The sequence below is a fragment of the Mastigoproctus giganteus genome, chromosome 8 (genome assembly GCF_048544385.1).
Source record: "Mastigoproctus giganteus isolate SK-2022 chromosome 8, ASM4854438v1, whole genome shotgun sequence".
Classification (NCBI taxonomy): Eukaryota; Metazoa; Arthropoda; class Arachnida; order Uropygi; family Thelyphonidae; genus Mastigoproctus; species Mastigoproctus giganteus.
The window spans coordinates 2,650,584-2,675,419 of record NC_143582.1 but is presented as its reverse complement, the minus strand read 5'-3'; the positions used below and the strand labels follow the sequence as shown (position 1 = coordinate 2,675,419).

Below are 24,836 nucleotides of genomic sequence, written 5' to 3'. Positions count from 1 at the left end.
CCAAGGAACTAGATGCAAAAAAAAATAATAATAAATAAATAAATAATTTTTGCATCCAGTTAAAGCAGGGTCCAAAGCTGAGCCCCTTAATCACCAAGATTCCCCTTTTGTGAGTTTCCATGGGTTGCAGTGCTGTTGTTGTTCTTATTTGGTTTTTAGGAGCATTAGCAACTAAGGCCATATTGCTCCAGGGATATGCGGTGGTCATTCCCTGACCTTTCCGCATACTCCGTATTTGGTGGTCATGGGCTCGAACCCCGGTCTAATCAAGAAGCGTGTGCTACGCACTGCCGTTCCTGCCCACCTGGCTACAGAGGCGCCCTGCGTTGCAGTGCATGGCAAACACTGTATTCTGATGACGTTAACCTGGAATCCTAGGCTATGGACATTGGATGCAAGTGATGCTAATCTGTAGAACCCGGCAGCATCATTCAAAAGTCCCCCTCCCCACATACAGGTGTCCATGTTGAGGGGGAAGTAGTGAGATATGGACATGGAAGTGGATGGAAAAGATAAGATAGGTTGATAAAATAAGAAATGAGGAGTTGAGAAGGGTAGGTGAATAGAGATATTTAACTGACATAATCAGAAGGAAGAAGTGAAATTATACTGGACACATCATGCAATGTGAGGGATTAATTAAAGGGGGATGGTATAATTTCAATGAAGTAGAGGACTGAGGAATGTATGGAGAAGTGGTTGTGTGGTTGAGTTGTGTGCTTGGACCTGCCATTAGCAGAGCAGTTATGATAACTAATGTTCAGACTTGGATATCAACAGCAAAACTACATCGGAAAGAGAAGAGCTGAATTCATTCCATCCCCATCTGGTTGAATATTCTCTGACTTAATTATTGTTATGAGGAATTATTAAAATGCCAAAAATGACTTGGCATAACTTATTTAATTTCATGCTTCATTGTTCACTTGTTCATAGTAACACCTGGTTCTTGCAATGAAATTGAGAACTGATCTGCAAAATATCTATTTCTTTACTTTCAATAATAATAAGCACTGGAAACTCTTCTTTTGCAAAATAAATTCATTTCAATTCATTCAAAAATCTTGTTCTTCAAATGAATAACAAATTGGTTCTCCATATACAATTATATTTGAGTTAAAGCTAAATAATATTTGACTTAAATAATTAAGTTTAAGTTAATAACTTGAACTTAATTATCATTTTCATCTCTTAACTCAGGTTGCCAACAGTCTATAAATACGAGCTTTAACCTCTCAATAAGGGGTTTTTTTTTAAAATCATATGAATAGAACACATCAACCTGTTCAACTTTTTTTTTTTTTTTTTTTGTTTTTTTAAGTGTCTCTACACTGTCTCACATTGGTCTTTTGTAATTGTGAATAACAAGGAAAGGGTGACCTTTACTGATTTATTGACAGAGGATGGTTAACATTTTTAGACTATCAACAACAAGTTAGGATATGAAAATCCATAATTTACTTTTTTTGAAAATAAATCTTCAATTATATTAGTTTCAATAAAAATTATTTTCTTAATCTTTATTGCTTTCTAAATTAGAAGAAGGTATCATCCCTAAACCATATCATATGCATATGAAATCCTGCAGAACAAAGTTTGCTTTTCTCTCTCTTTATGGCTAACTGAATATTACAGCTAATTTTTCTCAGATGATTATGACAGCCATTTTTTTTTTTTTTTTTTGCAAAAAGATGAAGAAACTCTATAGTACCAACTCTAGTATGACGTGGAGATACGATCGAATCAAGTCAAAAAGACAGATTCTCCAAGGTAAATCCAGAGTTAGCATCTATGTAAATATTAATGGGACTGGATATCAATCAAGTTCTCTCAAGCCTGTCTTAAATGATTTGGGTCTTCTACCTGGTTGGATAGCTCAGACACTTCAATAGTTACAGTACCTGTAGTAATCATAGACTGTTTGGCAATCATTACAGAAATTTTTTATAAAAGTTGGCAGGCATTCAGAAGTTACCTCTTTCTACCAATCTAGTGAAACACCTGCTAAGCTAGAGCAAATGTACATATTACTGTTTCATAATTTTTTTTCCCTTGTTATCATTATTATGCATATGTTAGAACTGCCTCATAAATATTCAACAATTTTTCACTGAATTTAAGAGAAAAACATGCTTGTTTGTTTGTTTGTTTGTTATTTGGTTTTTAGGAGCATTAGCAACTAAGGCCATATTGCTCTGGGATATGCGGTGGTCATTCCGTGACCTTTCCGCATTCTCCGTATTTGGTGGTGACGGGCCGAACCCCGGTCTAATCAAGAAGAAAAACATGTGGGTTTACTCCTAATAGTAACCAAATTTATTAGGTTGCACTCTCATTCTATTACAACCAACTCATGTGCAAGTTTAAGTCTATAATAATGGGGATGTTATCGACAACAGAAAAAGTGATAAAGTAGTAAAGAAAGTGGTTTACTGCTTAAATGAACAAAATTACTTCATGATATAACAAGTTAATTTTTCAGAAAAAAAGCTTTCCATCACAGGATTTGTTAATTCCTTTATCATAAGGAATTAGCAGAAAAACTTGTTAGTGTATTAATAAAGTTAATAGCAACAAATGTATTCTAGTGTAGTGAGTTTTGGACCAAGGAATTAATAGGAATCCTTAGTTTTATTTACTTTAAAAACAAGCAGTCTTTTGAGTATTTTTTAGTCTTTATATAAAGTAAAGAGAGAGAGGGAAAAAAAACTAACATTCCCTTCCCAGAGAGAGAGAGAGAGAGAGAGAGAGAGAGAGAGAATTAGTGAATAAATAAAATCCCCAAATGTACCTCCATAAGGTCCCTGAGTCTGTTGCTGGCCATAGGTTCCAATATGATACTGGTCCTGAGATGGCATGTGTGACTTGGAATATTCTGGATGACGTTTCCCTCCCATAGAAAACACTTCTCTTTGATACATTGACTGTGGAATACTACTTGGTGGTGCCACTTTATTTGGTGGAGGTACAGCTTGGCTATACATGTTTTGCTGACCACTAGGATAATTCTAGAAAACATTTCAGAAAAATATTTTAATGATGGGTTTTAGCAATGTAAAACTGAAATGTTTCAGCAATGTAAAATTATTGAATGTTAATAAAGAAGCACAAAACAGTAATTATTACAAATATTGCTAATAAGAAAATTAAATGATTTATATGTACATAAGCTTATTTCATAAGCACTTTTCTCTTAAGTGATTAAAAATAGCATGAAGACCACAAAGCATTATCTTAATTGTACATAAGAAATTTGAAATATAACCCATACATGCACTAAAAAGCCAAATATTACATGCAAAGTTACTGAAAGTAGAAAATGTGAGTGGCTAAAGATCTGGCCAAGTATATTTTTAAAACTTTAAAGGTTAATAGCATTAGTTGTCTTATATTAAGCTGATCCAAGCCAGTAAACTCATATTGGGTAATGCTTGCAAATATTCCAGTATGTTAGTATGTGAACCCAAATAATAGGTCTGATAACCTACTTGAGCTGTTGGGGAACTCTTAGGTAGAAGCCTCTGTATAAGAGTGGACTGGAGTCGGGACATCTGTGGCTAGGAAGTAATGGCAAGCTGTGATTCAGTATTTGTTTTGAAATAAATCTCTACCTAGTACTCATATGGCCCTTTGGCTAAATTTTTAATTTTCTAATACACACACAAATACTTAAATCATATTGCAAATGCAAACAATAAGTTTTTATACATTTGTTATTAAGTTTTATTGGTAAACTAAATTTTTAGATTATTAAAATTATAATACAAATTATTCTTAATTCTGTATCTAAAATCTAAAATGTTTATAATGTATAAAAATTTATATATATATTTTAAATTAAAGTAGTTATATTTATTTTTCAAAATATACATAATACTTAAGAGTAATGAAGTCTTGTAATAGATGTGGCACAGGTATCAAGCCTGTGACTTGATCCATGACTGACCTTTGAATCTGTTGGATGTTGATAATCATACTGTATTCATATGTTAGGTGTGATCAAAGTTTGGGGAATGAATACCATTTTGGAAATAATGAAGCTTCCCAACTGTTTGGATGGATCTCCTCTGAAATATTCTCATATGCTATATACACACCAATTCCAACTCTTCTACAACCTCTGGAAGCATTTCTGATAGGTTCCTTTTGGAAGTGCCAATAGTTCCTATGTTGCATTCTGAATAATATCTTCAAGTGTTGCAAATCTGATGTTTCAAAGGGGTTTAAGCCTGCGGGAGGAGAAAGGAGAGGAACAATAGGGAGCTAAATCTGGTGAGTATGGCTGATTATGAACCAAAGAGTACTTCACAAACAATTCTTGAATGAAAGGTGCCAGGTATGCAGGATTGTTGCCATGATGCAAGCACCAATTCCCTATAGCCCATTATTCTGGCTGTTTCCTCTGAACAGCATTGCACAATCGATGTAGAACTGTTTTGTAGTATTACTGTTTAAGGTTTATTGTTTAACTGCACAGGACAAATTCATAATAAACATTGACCTGTAAATCAAAAAATATGACAGACATGACTTCTCCTGAAAAGACTGAGCTTTTGTGTTTCTGGGGAATAGTTATAAACCCACAATTTGTCAGTAATGATGGAAGAAACTAAGTTTAGCTCAGCAGCAGCATGTTGACAAAATGGCTGATATATGAGAATTCATGCTTTCTGCAATCATCAGCAAGGATCTAAGACCTAACTTGGCTGAAATGAGTTACATTCCCAAATCTTGTGTTAAAATTAAGTGATCCCTTAAGAAATACCAATTTCAGTAGCAACCTTGCTGTCTATCACTCCTGATCATATAATGAAAACAAGCAACTGAATCATTAGTTTTTAAATGTTGAAGACTAGTGAGAGAAGAGAAGCAAAGATTATCTTTGATGGAAAGTAGCCCCCTCTTTAAACACTGCAAACAATGAACATCTTCAAACACAGCATTGTCTCCAAAAACTATTTTTAACAATTTCAGGTTTCTGTGGCACTTGTCTATAATTTGAAACAAAATTTTAGACAAATTTGTTGCTCAATAAAGTTGCTCATTTCAAAATGAAATGAAACACATAAAACATCTATTAAATGTGGGATAATTAAGACTGACTGCAAGTATACAGATGATTCATACCTTACTATGTCTATATGAGTTACCAACATGGTGAAACTTCAAAATACAAAGACAGTCACCCAACATTTGATCAGACCACTATATAAAATACTGCATTTGTATATTGTAATTTATGTACTGTACAAACAACGTTCCTTTAAGGGATCATAACCAGTGAAGCTTGCTTCCCTAGGAGAGGTGATAAAGACTCTCAAAATATGAAAATATGCAAAATTGTCATCTTTGTTTCACCTGTTCTTTTTACAATTGTTGTAAAGGGAAAAAATGTTACTTTAAAGAATAGGTGTTTTTAAAAATTTTTAAAATTCAATTTTCTGACCATATATTTCATTCAGAAATTTTAAAACTAAAATAAGGTAGGGTAGCAACCAAATTAGAGCAGAGGTGACTAAGAAAAAAAGGCTAGGAACCCCTACTTCAACTTTTTTTTTTTTTTTTTTTTTTTTTTTTAAAGAAAACCCAATTTTGGGTTTTCTTTAAAAAGCTTAGTTGAGTAAAAGGTTGTTGTATAAAAATATCACATTAGGAGGTAAATATTTTAACAAATATCTTCAGTTCATTTTTAGATTTTAATAATGCTTTGTTCAGGTGGAGAGTGAATTATCCAAAAGAAGCATAGCTTTTTATGGCAGGCCAAGTGACTTAAAACATGTTTTAAACTAAAAAAAATAAATAAATAATAAATAAAAAAAAACCTATTTGGACACTTCAGTCTCTTTAAATGAGCAGCCATTTTTTGTAATGCCAGTGACACAGCTTAAGCAAAAGCAAACCAGCAGAATTAGCACAACAGTCAAGCACTCTAAAAATTAATGGCCTGGTGTTGTGTGTTCTTGTCCAAGAGCCAGCATTCTAATAGGAAGGCACTTCCAAAACCATCTCCATTTTGTTTGCATTATAAATACTCAGGATGTAAATCTTTTTCTGCGAATAGCTTGAAAGTGGCTTCTGAATTGTTGGCCATTTCCTGGTTGGCTTCACCCCACAAATTCTGATGGATACCATGGTATTGCTTAAATCATGTTAGCAACTAAAAATGTCCAAGGCTTCAAAAAATTTAGCAGACAGACTGCAGAATGGTATTCCAGATCTGTTGGATAAAGTATTTGAACTATTTTGTCCAATTTTGCACATGCAGCTGTCTCTAATGATTTAGACCAGGGGTGGGCAACAGCCGGCCCGCGACGATGTTGAATCTGGCCCCGTCGGTAAATGCATAAATATAGAAAATCCATACCTGACTACACTCGCCGTAAACGTTTGGCTTAATTCGGTTCAATCAGGAATCGCGGCCAGTACAACAGTAACCAAGTGATTCTACGCAGCGTCAGAGTTATTTCATAATTATTATTGTAGCATCGATCGAACGAAGTTCCTTTGGGTTTGACTTCTTATTGAAAAAAATAATATTGGTGCGAGATATTTTATGTTTTATGCCTTTTCTAATTATTACAATTTTTAATTTAATATAATTTATAGCCCATAAAATGAGCCAATTAAAAAAAAAAGAAAAATTGATGCCGAATGCTGCATTTTCAATGATAATTGGACATTCAGATTTTTTTTTAAAAATACATTAATAATTTGGTAATTCAAGTAATATAGCATTTTTTAGGTTCTGATTTTTTTTTATTAAATCGTTCAATCTATTCCGGCCCGCATCATGATGCAAAAATTTCATTCAGCCCGCTGACGAAAAAAGTTGCCCACCCCCGATTTAGACATTGCAATAAACCACTAAAAGTCAGCACTCCTACCAAACTTTGCAACTTTTTTTTTTTTATTATTAATTTTATACATATGCATTATTTACACACCAACAATAAATTTTTCTGTTGATGATTTTACCATTGTATATTTTTCACTTTTTTTTCCCATAACAATTTCCAATGTTATTTATTTATTATTTTGTGGAATTTTAGTGAGTGAAATTACTTCATACAGTTAAAAAGATGCAATTTTTTTGTATATATAGTAATAAAATATTAAAGAAATTAAAAAACACTGCACATAAAAGATCAAAGTAAACACAATTTTGCTTTTATTGACACCAGTGCAGGTAAGACTGAGGAATGTTAGACACCACTCATCTTGCTAACTCATTCTTCCTCAAACCTCTCCATTCATTTTTAGTATTAGTACTGGCAAAATGATGCAAGAAGTAAGCTTATGCACAAAAGTTATGGGATTCTATTACCATTAACTTTGTGTACTTTGATAAAACAATACATGCCTTCTTATGTACACATGCCACTTTTGTGTGCATGCAGATGTGCACACAGAATTATGCAGTATTACTGTTCTCAACAGTAAAAAGGGGACGCAGAATAGAAAGATTCATGGTTGGAGGATAAACTATTGTAGTCATTTTAGAATAAATACACAAAACAACTTTAAAATTACATTTACTGGATTTAATAATGCCAGGCTTAAATTAATGGTCCAATATTACACATATATCAAAAATTTATAATTAACTTCAGTTAATTATAAATAACTAGCACATAACCTGTCAATAAATGGAGCTGTGCACGTATGTAAGTGTAAAAACTGCAACTGAATTTTTAAGAAACTGAAAATTTTTTTATAGCATGTATTAAAATATACATCACATTTTTATCATGGTATGTTGAGAACTTCTCCATAAGCAACACCAAATACCAACAGAAATACAGTATTTATTTATTAATGTACAAGTTAGTGCATTTGCATAATTTCTGTACATAGCCAACTAAATAAGTAGTTACAAATTGGAATCATTAAGTATATCTCATATTGTGAATACCTTCACGAGTTGCCATGATATCGCACTACCTCAAATAAGTAACGCTTTACTACATGAGAAGACTATTGTTACTTATTCTCAGCAGATACCATCGCCCATATGGCACAGTTTCAGAGTTTATTGGCTCCTCATCAGTGGGTGGGCAGGTACCCTGGTGTTGCAAAGTATAAATCCACAATATGAACGATGCCTGATGGTGTGGAGTAATTTATTTATATATTTTAGCATAGAGTATTTATTTATATATTTTTGTATTATTTCAATAATATTTATTTATTTTTTTTTTTACTTTTCCTCTTATAACTTACCAATTTCAAAAGTCCTCTCTGGTAAAAATTTATATCTAAACAAACATTTGGAAATACTTCAGAAAGTTTGAGGAAAGTGCAAAAAATATTTTCTGTAAAAATATGCTGTAAAATTCAGTTGTAACATTTGGGTTTTCTTAGTTGTCTGCTTTTTCTCAATCCACATGCTCTCTTATAGTGCGATGAAATGCACAAAGCCCATTGTCATATATCAGAAGACACTATTATATAAAGCTCTTATTACAGAGGTTTTCTTTGAGAAGCAGAGAGTATACTAAGGCTTGCAGCATAGCACTCAAAAACACTATTTGTAGCCAATTCCATCAACAGCATGATGTAGGCATGTCAAATTGCAACAAATGATATTTGTTTCATGAATGTATTCTTTTCTTTTAACTACACATTACAAATAAAAATTTCATTAACCTATTCCCATTTTTCTATCATAACCAGATATAGAGCAATTTTGTTAAGATAATTTACATTAATAAAAGTAAGAAATGAGGACAAGAAGTGCTAAAATTCATTGATGTTGATCTATTACCACTGGTAAACTTTTCCATAGATTTGGACTGATTGGTCACATGACATAGCCAACGTCAGCTTTTGTTTCTTTCACTAACTATAACTGGCAGGTGTGTATCTTCTATTTAGACTTCTAGAAAAAGTAATGGTACAAAAAAAAAAACAAAATAACTGCAATCTCGTGTAACTGACTGTGTGAAGTAGATGATACTGGCCGTTACTGTCTTTCTCTAATCATAATTGACAGCTGAGTGTGTTTAATAGCATGCCTAATGCTCTGTGTAATTTGATATATTACTATACATTCAATAATTGATAAAACTAACAATAAAAGAAACCCCAAACTCTTTATGGAAAAAAAGGGAATATGGGATACTTATAGCAATAAAAGATTTGCTATCATTCCTGTTCCAATGATCACTACTTAAAGGGAGCAACAACAATATAACACACTTTACTTAAAACCAATAACAATGTATTTTAATACTAATGAACAAAAAACAATGATAAGAGCATTGTAAATCAATTCAGCTTTGGAGAGATTGTGCAAGCTCCTGGGGTAGAATTTTTCTCAGGTGGTCAGTGCTTGTAAACAGGAGAATGTTTCTAAAGGGATTAAGTGGGTCAAGAGAACAGCTAGCTTTGTGGGGGGGGGGGGATTCAGATGCACACCCTAATGCCTTGTTCAGATTAACAATAGCCACAGGAACAAGTGGAAGTGATTCTTGCACTGCTTCATTTGGAATATGCAATAAATCAGAAAACATGGTATCATTTCAAAGCCTGCTGATCACAGAACTAGAAAATACACAGGCTATATTAGGGTAATTAAGAGTAAGAAAAGGAGCATGTATACTTGCATGTACACCAAAGCTGAGAACACAGTAAGTCAATTTGATGAATTTTTAAGTGCTGGTCAAGTCAACAAATGCAGACAATATGGGAATATCAGAGATGTGGTGTCACTTAGATATAAGGGATGCCGAATTTGAATATGGGGAGTAAAATGTATACAGAAAGGAAACAGGACAGGAGGGGAGCTCTTAGTTAAGAAGCACATAAAATCTGAGGCAGTGCATCGAGTTGACATGGGTGGCCAGTACAACGTTGAATCAGTTTGGTCTGACATAAGAACTGAGAAAACAAAAATGAGTAGGAGTGTGTGTGATGGGCTGAATAATGATGGGTATAACAAACAACTGTACACCCACACACTAGCAAGACTTCTGTGGATTTACTAGATGACTGCTTTCTACAGCAGCATGTTACAGTGGCAACGAGATCAATATCTTGATCTGATTATTAGCAGCGATTCTTCATGCATTAAGAATCCGCATATAAAAGAACTATTAGGTGGCAGTGATTGTAGTGTACTGATGTGGAATTTAATTAAGGACATAACAATCATCAAGGATAAAGGGAAGAGCTTTTGCTTTCGTAAAGCAGACTACAGTGGTCTCAACCAGTTTTTACATTCTATATAGTGAGACCAACTAATGATGTTACCAACAACAAAATCTAAATGTGAAGCACTCAGGGAAATAATCATAGAATCTACTAGGCTTTTCATACCAACTAAGAAAGGCTTAGATCTAAATGGATGTCAGACAAAATACTGAGACAAGTGGTAGAGAAGAAAATTGCATGGGATGTACATAAATTATCAGGTGGTACAGAAGCCTAAGGAAGACAAATTATGTGCAATCAAGTCATGAAGGAGGTTAGGCAAGTGAAGGCAAATTACAAAAAGTCACTGGCAAAGAATGGAAGAAAAGCAGCAAAGACTTCTTTACTCATATTAAGAAAAGGAAGAAAGGAAGGGGGTTGAATCACATTGGTTAACTTGATGTTGGTGGTGTAACTGTTGACAATCTTCTAGGGTTGCTGATAGGCTAAATAGGTATTTTTCAACTACATTCAGAGCAAGAATTCTTTAGGGGAGGGGTATGCCAGAAGTTTATCAAACTCTAACATGGGACTAAATGATTTTGTCACAACTGACAGGTAAGGGAAAGAGAAATTATTGATAAAAAGGCACCTGGGGTTGATGAGCAGCAAAAAAAAAAAAAAAAAAAGAGAGAGAGAGAGAAAAAAATAAATAAAATAGAAAGCCATTGCTTTCCATATCACCTGTCTATCCTCTCTAATGGTGTCTAGTTCTTCCTTGAATTTATTCAAACTATCACCTCTACAACACCAGGTGCAACTTTGTTCCATTGATAATTTTGTGAGAAATAAATTTGGCTGAAGGCATGTTTACTATGCTGAACAAGTTCTAATCAATCCAGTTGCATTATACGAGATGCATTCAAGTTATAAGGTCTCCAAATTTATTTTTCATAAAGTACACAAGATACAGAGGTGACACTAGCCTCACTTTTCAACATAATCTCCTAGAAGCTGCACACAATCTTTCACATCTGTTTTTCCAAGCTGTGAAGGTCATGGAAAAGCATTGTTTGGAGGTATGTTCAACCCACTAATAAATGGCAGAAGCTTTCCTTGTTGGGAACCAAAAGGTCACTAGGTGCAAGGTCAGGTGAGTATGGAGGATGTGGGATAACTTCAATGTTGTTTCCTTAAAATTTTTTTTTTGCACATTTCAAGAACAATAGGAATGAGTGCGATTCAGTCTGTGTGGATTTTTTTTTTTTTTTTTTTTTTTTGAGGTGCTGGGAAGAACTTTCTTTGCACTTGAAGCAACACAAAACTTTTTGGTTGGTGAGCAAGTTGACACAACTGTCTTTTTGTTCCTGGGAAAGTTGCCTTGTTGGAACCCACTAAGCTGACACCTTGCTCATTCAAGGTGTCAGCTCAGTGGAGTATTAGATCTTCAAAGAGCATCAGATGCACGGATCCAGGAGAAATGGCTGTAACAATTTCATCCACTGCTGGTCTTCTGTCACTCAAACCCGTTTCCTCAACCCAGTGGATGTTGGCCTCAGGATGACTGGTTTGAAGTCTTGGTTCACATTCTCTGTTCTCGCAGGACTCCCATTCTTTGCAAAACTTGCATACACAGCTACAAACATTTTTTTTTTTTTCATATGACATACGGGACACACTTCTGACATTTACTGATGGATTTCAATTGGACTTTTCCCAGTGAGACGCAAAAATCTGATAACGACAGATTGATATTAGTTAGTGACAGATGCCATTTTAAGTATTATAAACATAGTATACTATTTAGGGTACTGCAGTCAACGTGACATACTGCATTGTGCTGCCATCTTCTGAAAACATTCAGCACTGGCAGTTAGACTAAAAGCAGTCCCATGCATATATTTCGATCATTTTGTGAGGAATAATTTGGAGACCTTATAACTTAAAAGCACCTTGCAATATAGAGTACTAAACTACGAAGTGGCACAGTATTAAGTTACATTCTACATGTAAGATTAATGATTTGTACTTAATATACAACTTTAATTCAATTGTTTATATAATTCATTGAGTGCAAATTGAAGTACTGCATCAGTGTGCTAAACCCATCAGTTTCATTTAAGTTTTTGAAAGTATATAAGTGAGTAGCACAAAAGAACAATTTCTTCTTTAATCAAGAAAGTGCATAAGCTGCAAAAAATGACTTCACATATTCCTTGTGCAGTGACATATCAAGGATGGTTGAATGAAAAAATTAAAATTAATGATATGGTTTTCATCTTAAAAGTTAGAAGAAAATCCAGTACTCCAAGCTGCCATCGGCAGTGTAGCTAGAAGCTTGTTTTGATGACATGTCAATTCTTAAGTATTCTCAAAATATGGACTTTATTCATATTCACAAGCAAGATGAATATGTCATCTTGCTTGTGAATAAATGGAGGTCCATTTATTCATCTTCATTCTTCACTTGGATAAAAGATATATATACAGTATATATGTACACCAACCCAACTGAGTCAACCTCATTTGACTAAAGTGGAACTAGATGACCTGATTTGAATTAGTGAGGTTTCACTGTCCAACCCTGCCAGCCATTTATTTTAAAATAGTGCAAAGTTTGCTCAGCTATGAGGAATTAAGACCATTACACTCATTACTCAGTCTAAACTATGCTGGCCAAAAAAAAAACAAAGATGATGAGGAAGTGATATTTTTCAAAATTACTTTTTTTTGTTATTTTGCATAAATTAATGTTTTACAGCTTATTTTGCATTCTATCACGTTTAGTATCATTATGACTTTTATGTATCATGTGTGCTTCAATCTACAACATTTTTCAAGATAATTTTAGATAAAAATTTGTATAAATTTTTGAGTGGTATAGGTAAAACAAAAAAGGTGAAACTGCTGCATTAGATGAAACACATGCCCGACTAGAATTTAAGCAATGTAGACAGTTGATTTAAGTATAATAGGCAAATCAACCTACATATAGCATTCACAATTAGGTAAACATCAAATTTGATTTATAACAGCATATATTACTGTATATATATACCAGCATATATTACAACATATTTTGATATTATTTTCCCTACCTGGAAATTGTGAGAGCTTTCCGGACCTCTATAACTATCCTGCTGAACTTGTGGATATGGTGACTGAGCTGTAGACTGGCTGTTGGGTGCTGGATACTGGCTAGGAGACATTGTTGGTCTTCCCTGAAATCCACTAACTGGTTGTGAAGTCATTCCATCACGTGAAACCATCTGTTGCCCAGCAGGATATCGATGAGATGAGTAACTGGATGGGTCTCCTTGGGAAGGCCCTATGACATTACTTGACTGTGATGCAGGCCTCATCACAGGGGCCTGAGGCTGCTGTTGCTGTTGATCATATCTTATTTGAATGAAAATAAAACATATTTAAAATTTATTTATGGTAATCAGGATAATATGGTAATAAAATGAAGTGTTTCAATGACATTAGATTTCAGAATTAACTTCCCAACACTACCTAGCTAACACTATCATATACCTCTAACTACTTCACAAAACTTTATCATATCTATATATGATAAAGTTTTGAGTTCAAACAAGCATTTCAATTTTATCACAATTTATTAAAAATAGAATAACATGCTTAAGAATATGAACTTGATAGCTGGATATCCAACATGAACAGAAGTATATTAGATGTTAGTGTTTGCCACCAGGTGATCGAACGAACGAATGAACAAGAGAGAGAGAGAGAGAGAGAGAGAGAGAAATGAAAATACACTCTGTTGCAGAGGAGCATTTATGAGATTCCTGTACAATCTAGTTTAAACATTAGCAAAGCTATAGTTGATGTACCCATATGCTGGAGGATATTCAATAGAATGTGGAATTTAAAATATATTTACAGATACATCTTACAGCTTTAGGAACATGTTTACATCACTCACAGAACCATGGAATTTATCTTAATATCAGGAGAAAACAAACAACAAGGAATGTGAAGAATCTGCTGTTAGACAAAAGTTAATTCCAGACCATGGTACTCACTGGAGGAGAAAGGTTTGGTAGAGGAAATGAGAGATGATCATGTAAATGTTGATGGTAGAGGATCATAGTGGGGAAATTTTAGTGGGATATCAGAGACCTAGTGTGCCATGTAGGGGGGGTATGCTCTTAGAGAAGCACATAAAATGCAAGGCAGTGTGTATTCAGTAGACATGGGTGGCCAGTGCAATGTCGAGTGAAGTTGGTAAGACATAAGCAAAAATGAGACAAATGTCTTACAAAAAGTAAGACAAAAATGAGTAGGTGTGTGTTATAGGGTGAATGACTGAAATGAGTACAACAAACAACTATACAGAGAAATAGAGCAGACTAGTAAATCAGATTGCCTTATAATGGGAGATTTTAACTTTCCAGATATTGACTGGAACATATGGGCTTATCACTCAACCACTAGCAAGGCATTTGTGGATTTACTGGATGACTGTTTTCAACAGCAGCGTGTTACAGTCAACAAGAGAGCAATATTCTTGATCTGATTATCAGCAGTGATTCATCATGCATTAAGAATCTGCAGATAAAAGAACCTAGGTGACAGATCAGAGTGTATTGATGCAGGATTTACTTAAAGATGTAGCTACCATCAAGGGTAAATGAAGGCTTTTGTAAAGGAGACAACAGTGGTATAAGCCAGGTTACAAATTCTATACTGTGGGACCAACTAATGATATTACCAACAACAAATTTTAAATGGGATGCATTCAGGGAAATAATCATAGAAGCTACTAGGCTTAGACCTAAATGAATGTCAGATGATCTAATGAAACACATGGCAGACAAGAAAAATGCATGGGATGCATATAAATTATCAGGAGATACAGAGGCTTACGGTAGATATAAACTAGTCTGTGAAGAAAAACTATTCTCAAAGGAAAAACAGCAAAGACTTTTTGCTTATGTAAACATTTAGAAGGAAGAAGATGAACCACATTGATCCATTTGATATCGATGGTTTAACTGTTCCTGATCCTGCTCAGGTAGCTTACAAACTGAATGGATATTATCATCTACATTCACATGAGGGATTCTTTAGGGAAGTGTATACAACAAGTTTTGGAGCGCCTCCGTAGCCAGGTGGGAAGGAGCAGCAGTGCGTAGCACACACTTCTTGATTAGACTGGGGTTCGAGCCCGTCACCACCAAATACGGAGGATGCGGAAAGGTCAGGGAATGACCACCGCATATCCCGGAGCAATATGGCCTTAGTTGCTAATGCTCCTAAAAACCAAATAACAACAAGTTTATCAAACCCTAAGAGGGAGATAAATCTTTTTGTAATAACTGAGAGGAAAGTGAAAGAGAAAATTTTAAAGCTCCTCTCATAATATAATTGTATGGGATCTATCCAATTATATTAAGGGAAGAGCAAAGAAGATAAACCCTTAGCCATAATTATGACAGCATCTTTGAATTCAGGGGAGGTGTTCCGCTCCTGTGGACTGGAGAATGTGCAAATGTATCCCCAATTTACAAAGAAAGATCAAAAGGCAACATGAGTAATTACTGACCTGTCATCTTAACTTCTGTTCAGGGAAAAATAATGGAGGCACTGGTTAAAGAAGTGATGTAGGACCATCTAGACAGGAATGCAATTATACTTCAGACAAGGGTGTTCATTAAGGTGAGATGTTATTTGTTGTTATTTGGTTTTTAGGAGCATTAACAACTAAGGCCATATTGCTCCGGGAATATGCAGTGGTCATTTCCTGACCTTTCTGCACCCTCGGTATTTGGTGGTGATGGGCTCGAACCCCGGGTCTAATCAAGAAGTGTGTGCTACGCACTGCTGCTCCTTCCCACCTGGCTACGGAGGCGCCTCATTAAGGTGAGATCTTGTCTGACCAATTTGATTGGACATGATGATGCAGTGACAAAGGAACTAGATTGATTATCAAAAAAATAATTTTGATACCATATACTTGGATTTCAGGAAAGCTTTTGATACTGTTGCATGCAAAAGACTGCAGTACAAATTGGAGCAGTGTAGCATTAACAGCAAGTTACTGCTATAGACTATGTATATAAAGTGCTTAGCATCATAATACACAGCCATTTCTGAATAAACAGAAAATTTTTTAAGGTGGCATCGTTTTAGGTTATATCTCATATAACCTAAAACGATGCCACCTTAAAAAATTTTCTGTTTATTCAGAAATGGCTGTGTATTATGATGCTAAGCACTTTATATACATAGTCTAAATTTGTTCGCAGCTTGAGGCTCTAGCCCTAAATGCGCCTTAGCCTTAGTTACTGCTATAGATAAAAGGATGGGCAAGTACAAGAAGACAAAGAATGGTTATCAACAGACACTGCTCTTTGTGGACTAATGTTATTAGTGAAGTTCCATGGGGTTCACAGTGCTGGGCCCCATTGTTGTTTTCTGTATTTATTAATGATACTGATGAAGGAATATCAGGCTTAATATTTAAGTCTGCCAATGATACAAAGATTGACAGGGTGGTTAATGACAGTAATGAAAGTATGGTGCTGCAACAAATCTAGAAGAATTAGGCAGATGAGCTCAGAAATGGCAATGAAATTTAACACTGAGAAATGCGAGGTACTGCACTGACAAATGCAAGGTACTCGACAAGCTACATTCAGGGTAGTGGAAAATGAAAAGGACCTGGAGTAACTGTGCAGTCAGATATGAAGTTATCTAAGAACTGCAGACAGGCTCCCAGGTCATGGAGTTTTGTACATATACAGAAATTTTGCTAGCAGGGATAAGGAGGTGATTATCCCATTGTATAAGGCAGTGTTCAGGCCACATCTTGAGTACTGCATACAGGTCTGGAGGTTTCATTTTAGGAAGGATGTAGAACTGCTGGAACGGGTACAGAGATAGGCAATGAGACTGATAAGGGGTGATCTTACGAAGAAAGCCTTGAGTTCTGCAAACTGCAGCACCTGCAGGACAGATGTTTAAGCCTTTGAGTGGATTGAGCAAGATCAGTGCTGACGGGATTCTTCCTCAGACTATGCACATGAGGGGGACGTAAATTTAAATGTATTTAGGATGGTTGCAGAATATATGTGCAGAAGTTTGCCTTCAGCCAATGGGTGGGTGCTTGCTGGAACATGCTTCCATCTGCTGTGGAAGTGGATAGTTTGAATAAATTCAAGGAAGAACTAGACCAACTATTGGACGTGATGGATAGGTAAAATGGGATTTTTTTTTGGTTGATGCTGTATAAGCTTCCTTTCTTGCATCATTTGCTACTACTAATAATAAATAAATAAATTTTCTGTTTATACTCCAAGATGACCAAATGGTCAGAGGAGTTCACAAGATAGACAGAATACAAGAAACAGCACCCTATTCAGCAGTCACGTGCTTGAACCCCAGTCACTCAAGGCACGTGTACTTATGCACCTGTGCACCTGACCACTAGGCTACGGTGGCCTGTATACTAACTGGCCATTTGTTTAAAAGGTAAGTGCTATAATATTTCAGGAATAACTGGTCTAACGCATCAGATGTCTAACGCACCAGTGGTGTAGTAACAACATGTGGAAAAATAGTTGTAAAGAAGTTGAATGATGTGAGCTATCATCTGGTAAGCGAAATCAGTTTTCAAACCTATATACAGCTAAAGTTATCAATTCAAAGTAGTGCTAAAGTTATCAATTCATTACAAGTTTGTTCTGTTCTGAGTATTAAGGCCAGTGCTACTGGATTACTGGCTTAGGATTAGTAATAGTGACCTAAATTGCATGGATAACAGTAAGAAATTAATGTAAACTTTTTTGTACACTAATGCTAGGAACAGAGTAAACAAATTTGGTTAATATGAAGTACTGGTTTGGGAACAAATCACAGACATTATAGGGACACTAGAGACAAGGTATCACTCAAATAAAAGGGATGCAGAATTTGAATATGGGGAATACAATGTCTACAGAAAGGACAGAGAAGATTAGGGGAGATGAGAATTAAGCTCTTAGTTAAGAAACACAGAATCGATGTTGAGTTTGTTTGATGTGAAATAACCACTAGGAAAACAAAACTGAGAGCAAGAGTATGATGAATATAGTGAACAACTGTACACACAAATAGAAAGACAGTAACTCAGAATTTCTAATAATGGGAAATTAAGTTTACAGATATTGATTGAACCTTGTTACTCATACAGTAGAAAATTTTATAGATTTACTGGCTGACTGCTTTTTACAGCATGTCAGAGAGGTGGCAAGAGAAGGCAATTCTCTTTATCTGATTATCAGAAGCAACACTTCATGCTTAAAAATTTGCAGATAAAATAACCACTAGGTGGCAGTAATCACAGTGTATTAATGAGGAATATACTTAAAGATGAAACTAATGGGAAAGGCAAAGGGAATAATCAAAAGGATTCTGCTTCTATAAGGATAATTACAATGGTATCACATAATTTTTAAATTTCATTCAGTACAACCAAATGATGATGTTACAGACAACAAATTCTAAGCATTTGGAGAAGTAATTATACATACGATTAGATCAACTAAGAGATAGTGTCCAATGAGATGAGTGGAAGAGAAAGAATATGCATTAGTGCTATAAATTATCAAGGGCTACAAAAACGTACAGTAGCTACAAACTAATCTGTAATCAAGCACATATAGGGATTTTGTGAACTCCCTTATGCAAGATAAGGGAGATTACAAAAAGTCGTCAATGAAAAATAATGCAAACAAAAGTATAAAAGACTTTTTTTACTTAAGCAAACACCAGAGGGACAGGAATGAATCAATGGCCTGCTAGATAAGAGTAGTATAACTGTTGATGATCCTGCTGAGGTTGTTGAAATACTAAATAGATATTCTGCATCTGCATTCACACAAGGAATTTTTTAGGGATGGGGATGCAATAAGAATATATGAAGTTTTCTAAGCAGTGCAGGTAGTCTGCAAGAGTAGCTCATGGTGTCTTGTCAATGATATACAGAAATTTTTCTAGCAGGGATAAGGAGGTGATTATCCCCTTGTATAAGGCATGGTCAGGCTAAACCTTGAGTACTGTATGCAGGTCTGGAGGGCTCATTTTAAGAAGGATGTAGAGCTGTTGGAAAGAGTACAGAGAAGGGCAACAAGATTCGTGAATGGAACGAAGTGCTGCTCTTACAAAGAAAGGCTTAAGTTTTACAGATTACAGTGTCTGGAGACTAGGCACCTGCGAGGTGATCTGATTGAGGTGTATAAAGTCTCAAATGGTTTGGGCATGCTCAATGGTGATGGGATTCTTCCTCTGTGCAGAAGTTTGCCTTTAGCCAGCAGGTAGCTGATAGTCAGAAAGACTTCCATCTTTTGTTGTGGAGGTTGACAGCCTAAATAAATTTAAGTCTAAGCTGGACAGGTATTTGGAACAAATGGAGGGGTGAAATCGGAGGAGTGGCTAAAGGATTTTTGTAACAGCTGAAAAGGTAAAAGTGAGGTTTACGAGACTAAATGTCAATAGGGCAGATTGGATCTATCAGAGGTAGCAAAAGAGGCAGAGTAACCCTACAGCCAAAATTATGAGAGCATATGGATTTAGGAGTACGTTCCTATAGACTGGAGCAGAGACACATGATGCAAGAAAGCAAGCTTATACAGCATCAGCACGAAAAAAAAATCCTTCCCATTTCACAAATCCACTCACCCCTAATGTTTATGGCTTGAATTTATTTAAGCTGTCAACTTCTACAACGACAGATGGAGGTTAGTTCCAGCAATCAACCACTGACTGGTTAAAGGCAAACTTCTGCACATCTATTCTACAACTGTCTTTCCTCAATTTGAATTTATGCCCTCTCAGGTGATTATTATGAGCAAAAGGAAGAATCTCATCAGCACTGAGCAAGCTCAAACCATTCACAACCTTATACACTTCAATCTGATCACCACACAGGTGCCTAGACACCAAACACTGTAATTTGCAAAACTTAAGCATTTCTTCATAAGTGCAATCCTTTGTTCTATTCATTAATCTTGCAGCCCTTCTCTGTAGTCATTCCAGCAGCTCTACATTCTTCCTAAACTGAGGCCTCCACACCTGTATACAGTACTCAAGGTATGGCCTGACCATTGCCTTGTACAAGGGGATAATCACCTTTTCCATGCTAGAAAAATTGCTGAACATCATTGACAAGACACCATGAGCTACTCTTGCACACCATCTGCAATGATCAGAAAACTTCATATCTGTCTGCACAATTACCCCCAGGTCCTTTTCATTCTCTACCACTGTCAGTGTAGTACTACAGTTGATACATTACATTGGGGTTACTGCTACCCATATGCGGTACTTTACATTTGTCAATGTTCAACTTCAGTTGCCAGTTCTCAGCCCATCTGCTCAACTTTTCTAGATCTTGTTGCAGTAGCGTACTGTCATTAGTGTCATTAACAACCCTGCCATCCTTTGTATCATCTGCAAACTTAGACATTAAGGCTGATATACCATCGTCAACATCATTTATAAATACAGAAAACAATAATGGACCCAACACTGAACTGTGGGGGATCTCTACTAATAACATTAGTCCATGAAGAGAAGTGTCCATTGATTACCACTCTGTCTTTTCCCACTCAACCATCTCTTTATCCATAGCAGCAATCTGCCTCCATTACCACACTGCTCCAATTTGTGCAGCAGTCTCATGTGCAATAGTATCAAAAGCCTTCCTAAGATCCAAGTATGATATTTACGCCTAAACACTGAACAACATTCCTATTTTTACTTTTTTTTTTTTTTTTTAATAAAAACCCCAAACATGAGAGGTATTAGAACCTATAGTACTTAGTACAGTGCTTGGGTTGGAGGTTGAGAAGATGAAAGAAGATATTTGTTGACATTAGACAAACTTCTGCAGACTGTAATTTTTGGGAAATACGTATGAAGGAAGGTTGTTCTAGAAAACGGCAGTTGAATAAATAAACAAGGAAGATGAAAAGTTGGTTCTGTGAGTTTGAAGTTGGACAGTAAATGGATGTTGGCTGGTGGCGGCGCTTGTTCAGACTGTTTTGAAAGAGAGAGCAAGAATTATAGAAGCCAATTCAGAAGTGCTCATGGAAGTGAGCACTTCAGAACAGTACTTATGGAACTATCTGTAGAAAAGGCATCAGCAGAAACAGTATTAATGATTGGACTTTAGCATTAGTAGAGGCATTTGATGCAAGAAAGCAAGCTTATGCAGCATCAGCCAAAAAAAAAAAAAAAACCCACTTCCACTTCACCCCTCTGTTCGTTCAAAATACCTGTCCAGCTGAGCCTTAAACTTATTTACGCTATCAACCTCCACCACAAGGGATGGAAGTCTGTTCCACCAACCAACCACCCGCTGGCTAAAGGCAAATTTCCGCACGTCTATCCTACATCTGTCTTTCCCAAAATTTGAATTTATGCCCTCTCAGGTGATTTTTCTGAGCTAGAGGAAGAATCCCATCAGCATTGAGCATGCTTAAACCATTCAAGGCTTTATACACCTCTATCAGATCACCTCGCTGGTGCCTAGTCTCCAGACACTGTAATTTGCAAAACTTAAGCCTTTCTTCGTAAGAGCACCCCTTTGTTCCATTCACTAATCTTGTTGCCCTTCTCTGTACTCGTTCCAGCAGCTCTACATCCTTCTTGAAATGAGGCCTCCAGACCTGTATACAGTACTCTAGGTGTGGCCTGACCATCGCCTTATACAATGGAATAATCACCTCCTTATCCCTGCTGGAAAAATTCCTGTATATCATTGACAATACTCCATGAGCTACTCTTGCAGCCTTGTCTGCACTGCTCAGAGAACTTCATATCTGCCTGCACAACCACCCCCAAGTCCCTTTCATTCTCTACCACTGTCAGTGTAGTACCACAGAGTTGATACGTTGCTCTGGGGTTGCTGTTTCCCATGTGTAGTACTTTACATTTGTCAATGTTAAACTTCATTTGCCACCTCTCAGCCCATCTGCTGAACCTTTCCAGATCCTGTTGCAGCAGCATAGTGTCAGTAGTGTCCTTGACAACCCTGCCAACCTTTGTATCGTCTGCAAACTTGGACATTAAGCCCGATATACCATCATCAATATCATTTATAAATACAGAAAACAATAATGGACCCAACACTGAGCCCTGAGGGACTCCACTAATAACATCAGTCCACGATGAGCAGTGTCCATTGATTACCACTGTCTTCTCCCACTGTCTTCTCCCCCACTCTCTGTCTTCTCCCCCTCAACCACCCCTTTATCCATAGCAGCAATTTGCCTCCAATGTCACACTGCTCCAATTTGTGTAGCAGTCTTCCATGTGCAACAGTATCAAAAGCCTTTCTAAGATCCAAGTATATAATATCAAAGTTATTCCCTGCATCCAGTTCTTTTGTGACTGCATCATAGTATCCAATCAAGTTGGTCAGGCAAGACTTCCCCTTAACAAAACCATGCTGTGTCTGAGCTATAGCCGAAGTCTTGTCTAAATGATCCTGCAGTGCTTCTTTAACCAGTGCCTCCATTAATTTTCCTGGAACAGAAGTTAAGCTCACAGGTCTATAATTACTTGTGTCAGCCTTTGATCCTCCTTTGTGAATTGGGGTCACATTTGCACATTTCCAGTCTATGGGTACCTCCCCTGAGTCCAAGGAAGCTCTCATAATTATGGCTAAGGGTTTGCTTACTTCCTTTGCTGCCTCCTTTAATATAACTGGATAGATCCAATCCACCCCGGGTGCCTTTCTTGTGTTTATCTTCAACAGTTTCTCCTCCACTTTACTCCCAGTTATTTCAAGATTCTGTAGCTTACTGCTAGAGTTGAATACACCTCTGGCATTCCCCTCGCTGAATAACTCCTCATGTGTGAATGTCGATGCAAAATATTCATTTAGTTTGTTAGCTACCTGAGCAGGATCATCAACACTTGACCCATCAATATCAAGTGGACCAATCTGATTCATCCCCTTCCTTCTAGAGTTTACATAAGTAAAGAACTCTTTGCTGTTTTTCTTTGCATCCCTTGCCAAGGATTTCTCGTAATCTGCCTTCGCCTGCCTAACCTCCTTTGTAACTTGGTTGCATATCAAGTTGTATCTATCATAGGCTTCTGTGTCATGTGTTAATTTGTATGTATCCCATGCATTTTTCTTCTCTGCCATATGCCTCATTAGTTCATCTGACATCCATTTTGGCCTAAACCTTGAACAATATTTCTTAGTTGGTATGTAAAGCCTAGTAGCTTCCAAGATAAGTTCTTTGAATGCTTCCCATTTTGAATTTGCTGTTGGTAACATCATCAGTTGGTCCCACTGTATAGAATTTAAATGCTGTCTCAGTCCATCGTAGTCGCCTTTACGGAAGCAATAACCCTTCCCTTTACCCCTAATGGTAGTTACCTCTTTGAGTAAATCCCACTTCAGCACACTGTGATCACTGCCACCTAGTGGTTCATTTATCTGCAGATTCTTAATGCATGAAGAATCACTGCTGATAATCAAATCAAGAGTATTCCTCTCTCTGGTTGCCTCCTGAACATGCTGATGTAGAAAACAATCATCCAATAAATCCACAAAAGCCTTGCTAGTGTGTGAGTGACCAACCCCCAAAATCCAGTCAATATCTGGGAAATTAAAATCTTCCATTATAAGACTCTCTGATTTACTGGCCCACTCTATTTCCCTGTACAGTTCCTTATTATACTCATCAGAGTCATTAGGCCTATAGCACACTCCTATTTTCAATTTTGATCTCCTCCCAATGCTTATGTCACACCAAACTGACTCGACACTGCACTGTCCAGCGATGTCGACTGGCTTCACTTCCTTGGATTTTATGTATTTCTTAACTAATAGCATAACCCCTCCTCCCTTCCTATCCAGTCTATCCTTTCTGTAGACGTTGTATTCCCCAAATTCCAGTTCTGCATTCCTTATATCTGTGTGACACCACGTCTCTGATATCCCAACAATATCTGCCTTTGATGTTTTGAGCAATACCTCAAATTCATCAAATTTATTTACTAAACTCCTAGCATTGGTGTACACGCAAGTATACATACACCTATTTCTATTCTTAGCTATCCTAACACAACCCATGTGTTTACTTGTACCGCAGTGACTCCCGGCAGTCTCTGAAATATCCTGTATCTTGTTTTTCAGGCTTCTGCTCATTCCAATAGAAGCAGTGCAAGAATCTCTTTCACCTTTGCCAGTGGCTACTGTTAATCTATTCGTCTTTGTCTCCCCCCCCCAACTAGCAGTTTTCCGACACAACTAACTCTGCCTCGACAGCATCAGCAAAATATTGATGGAAGACCACAGGAGGCATTGAATGGAGCGTGTTGGGAATGGTGGGAGGTGTTTTACCAAGATCATTAATACACCAGATGGAAGAAAAATGGGATGCTAGCAGGTCAGCTTTATCCTTGGCTGAAGTGACAACAGAACCATCTGGTTTGGACAGAGGTGGGAGCAGAGATGGGCAAAAGTTGCGGCCAATAGCTTTGGCAAGGGACAAGAATGCTGAGCTACCACTGGGGCAAGAAGCAAGTTTTCTACTGTTAGCCTGTTCAAAATCTAGTTTGAACTGATTAATAACTGCTTTACAATTGTTGCGAGCTTTGGTGTAGGCAGAAAATGAACCTGAAGAAATGGAAACAAGCCAATTATGATATGCAATGTTCTGCTCTTGAACAGCCTTAGT

The 24,836-nt window shown here is 36.4% G+C and overlaps 1 protein-coding gene across 1 annotated transcript in view; it reads right to left on the bottom strand.

Moving 5' to 3' along the window:
• Positions 1 to 24,836, bottom strand: part of LOC150081198 (trithorax group protein osa-like) — a 199,878-nt gene that overhangs the window by 63,243 nt on the left and 111,799 nt on the right. The window contains exons 7-9 of the mRNA XM_090379370.1: positions 13,230 to 13,530; positions 3,489 to 3,557; positions 2,792 to 3,008 (exon numbers count right to left, since the gene is read on the bottom strand). Coding sequence (XP_090235496.1) covers positions 2,792 to 3,008; positions 3,489 to 3,557; positions 13,230 to 13,530 — 587 coding nt within the window. The remainder of the gene's footprint in view (positions 1 to 2,791; positions 3,009 to 3,488; positions 3,558 to 13,229; positions 13,531 to 24,836) is intronic.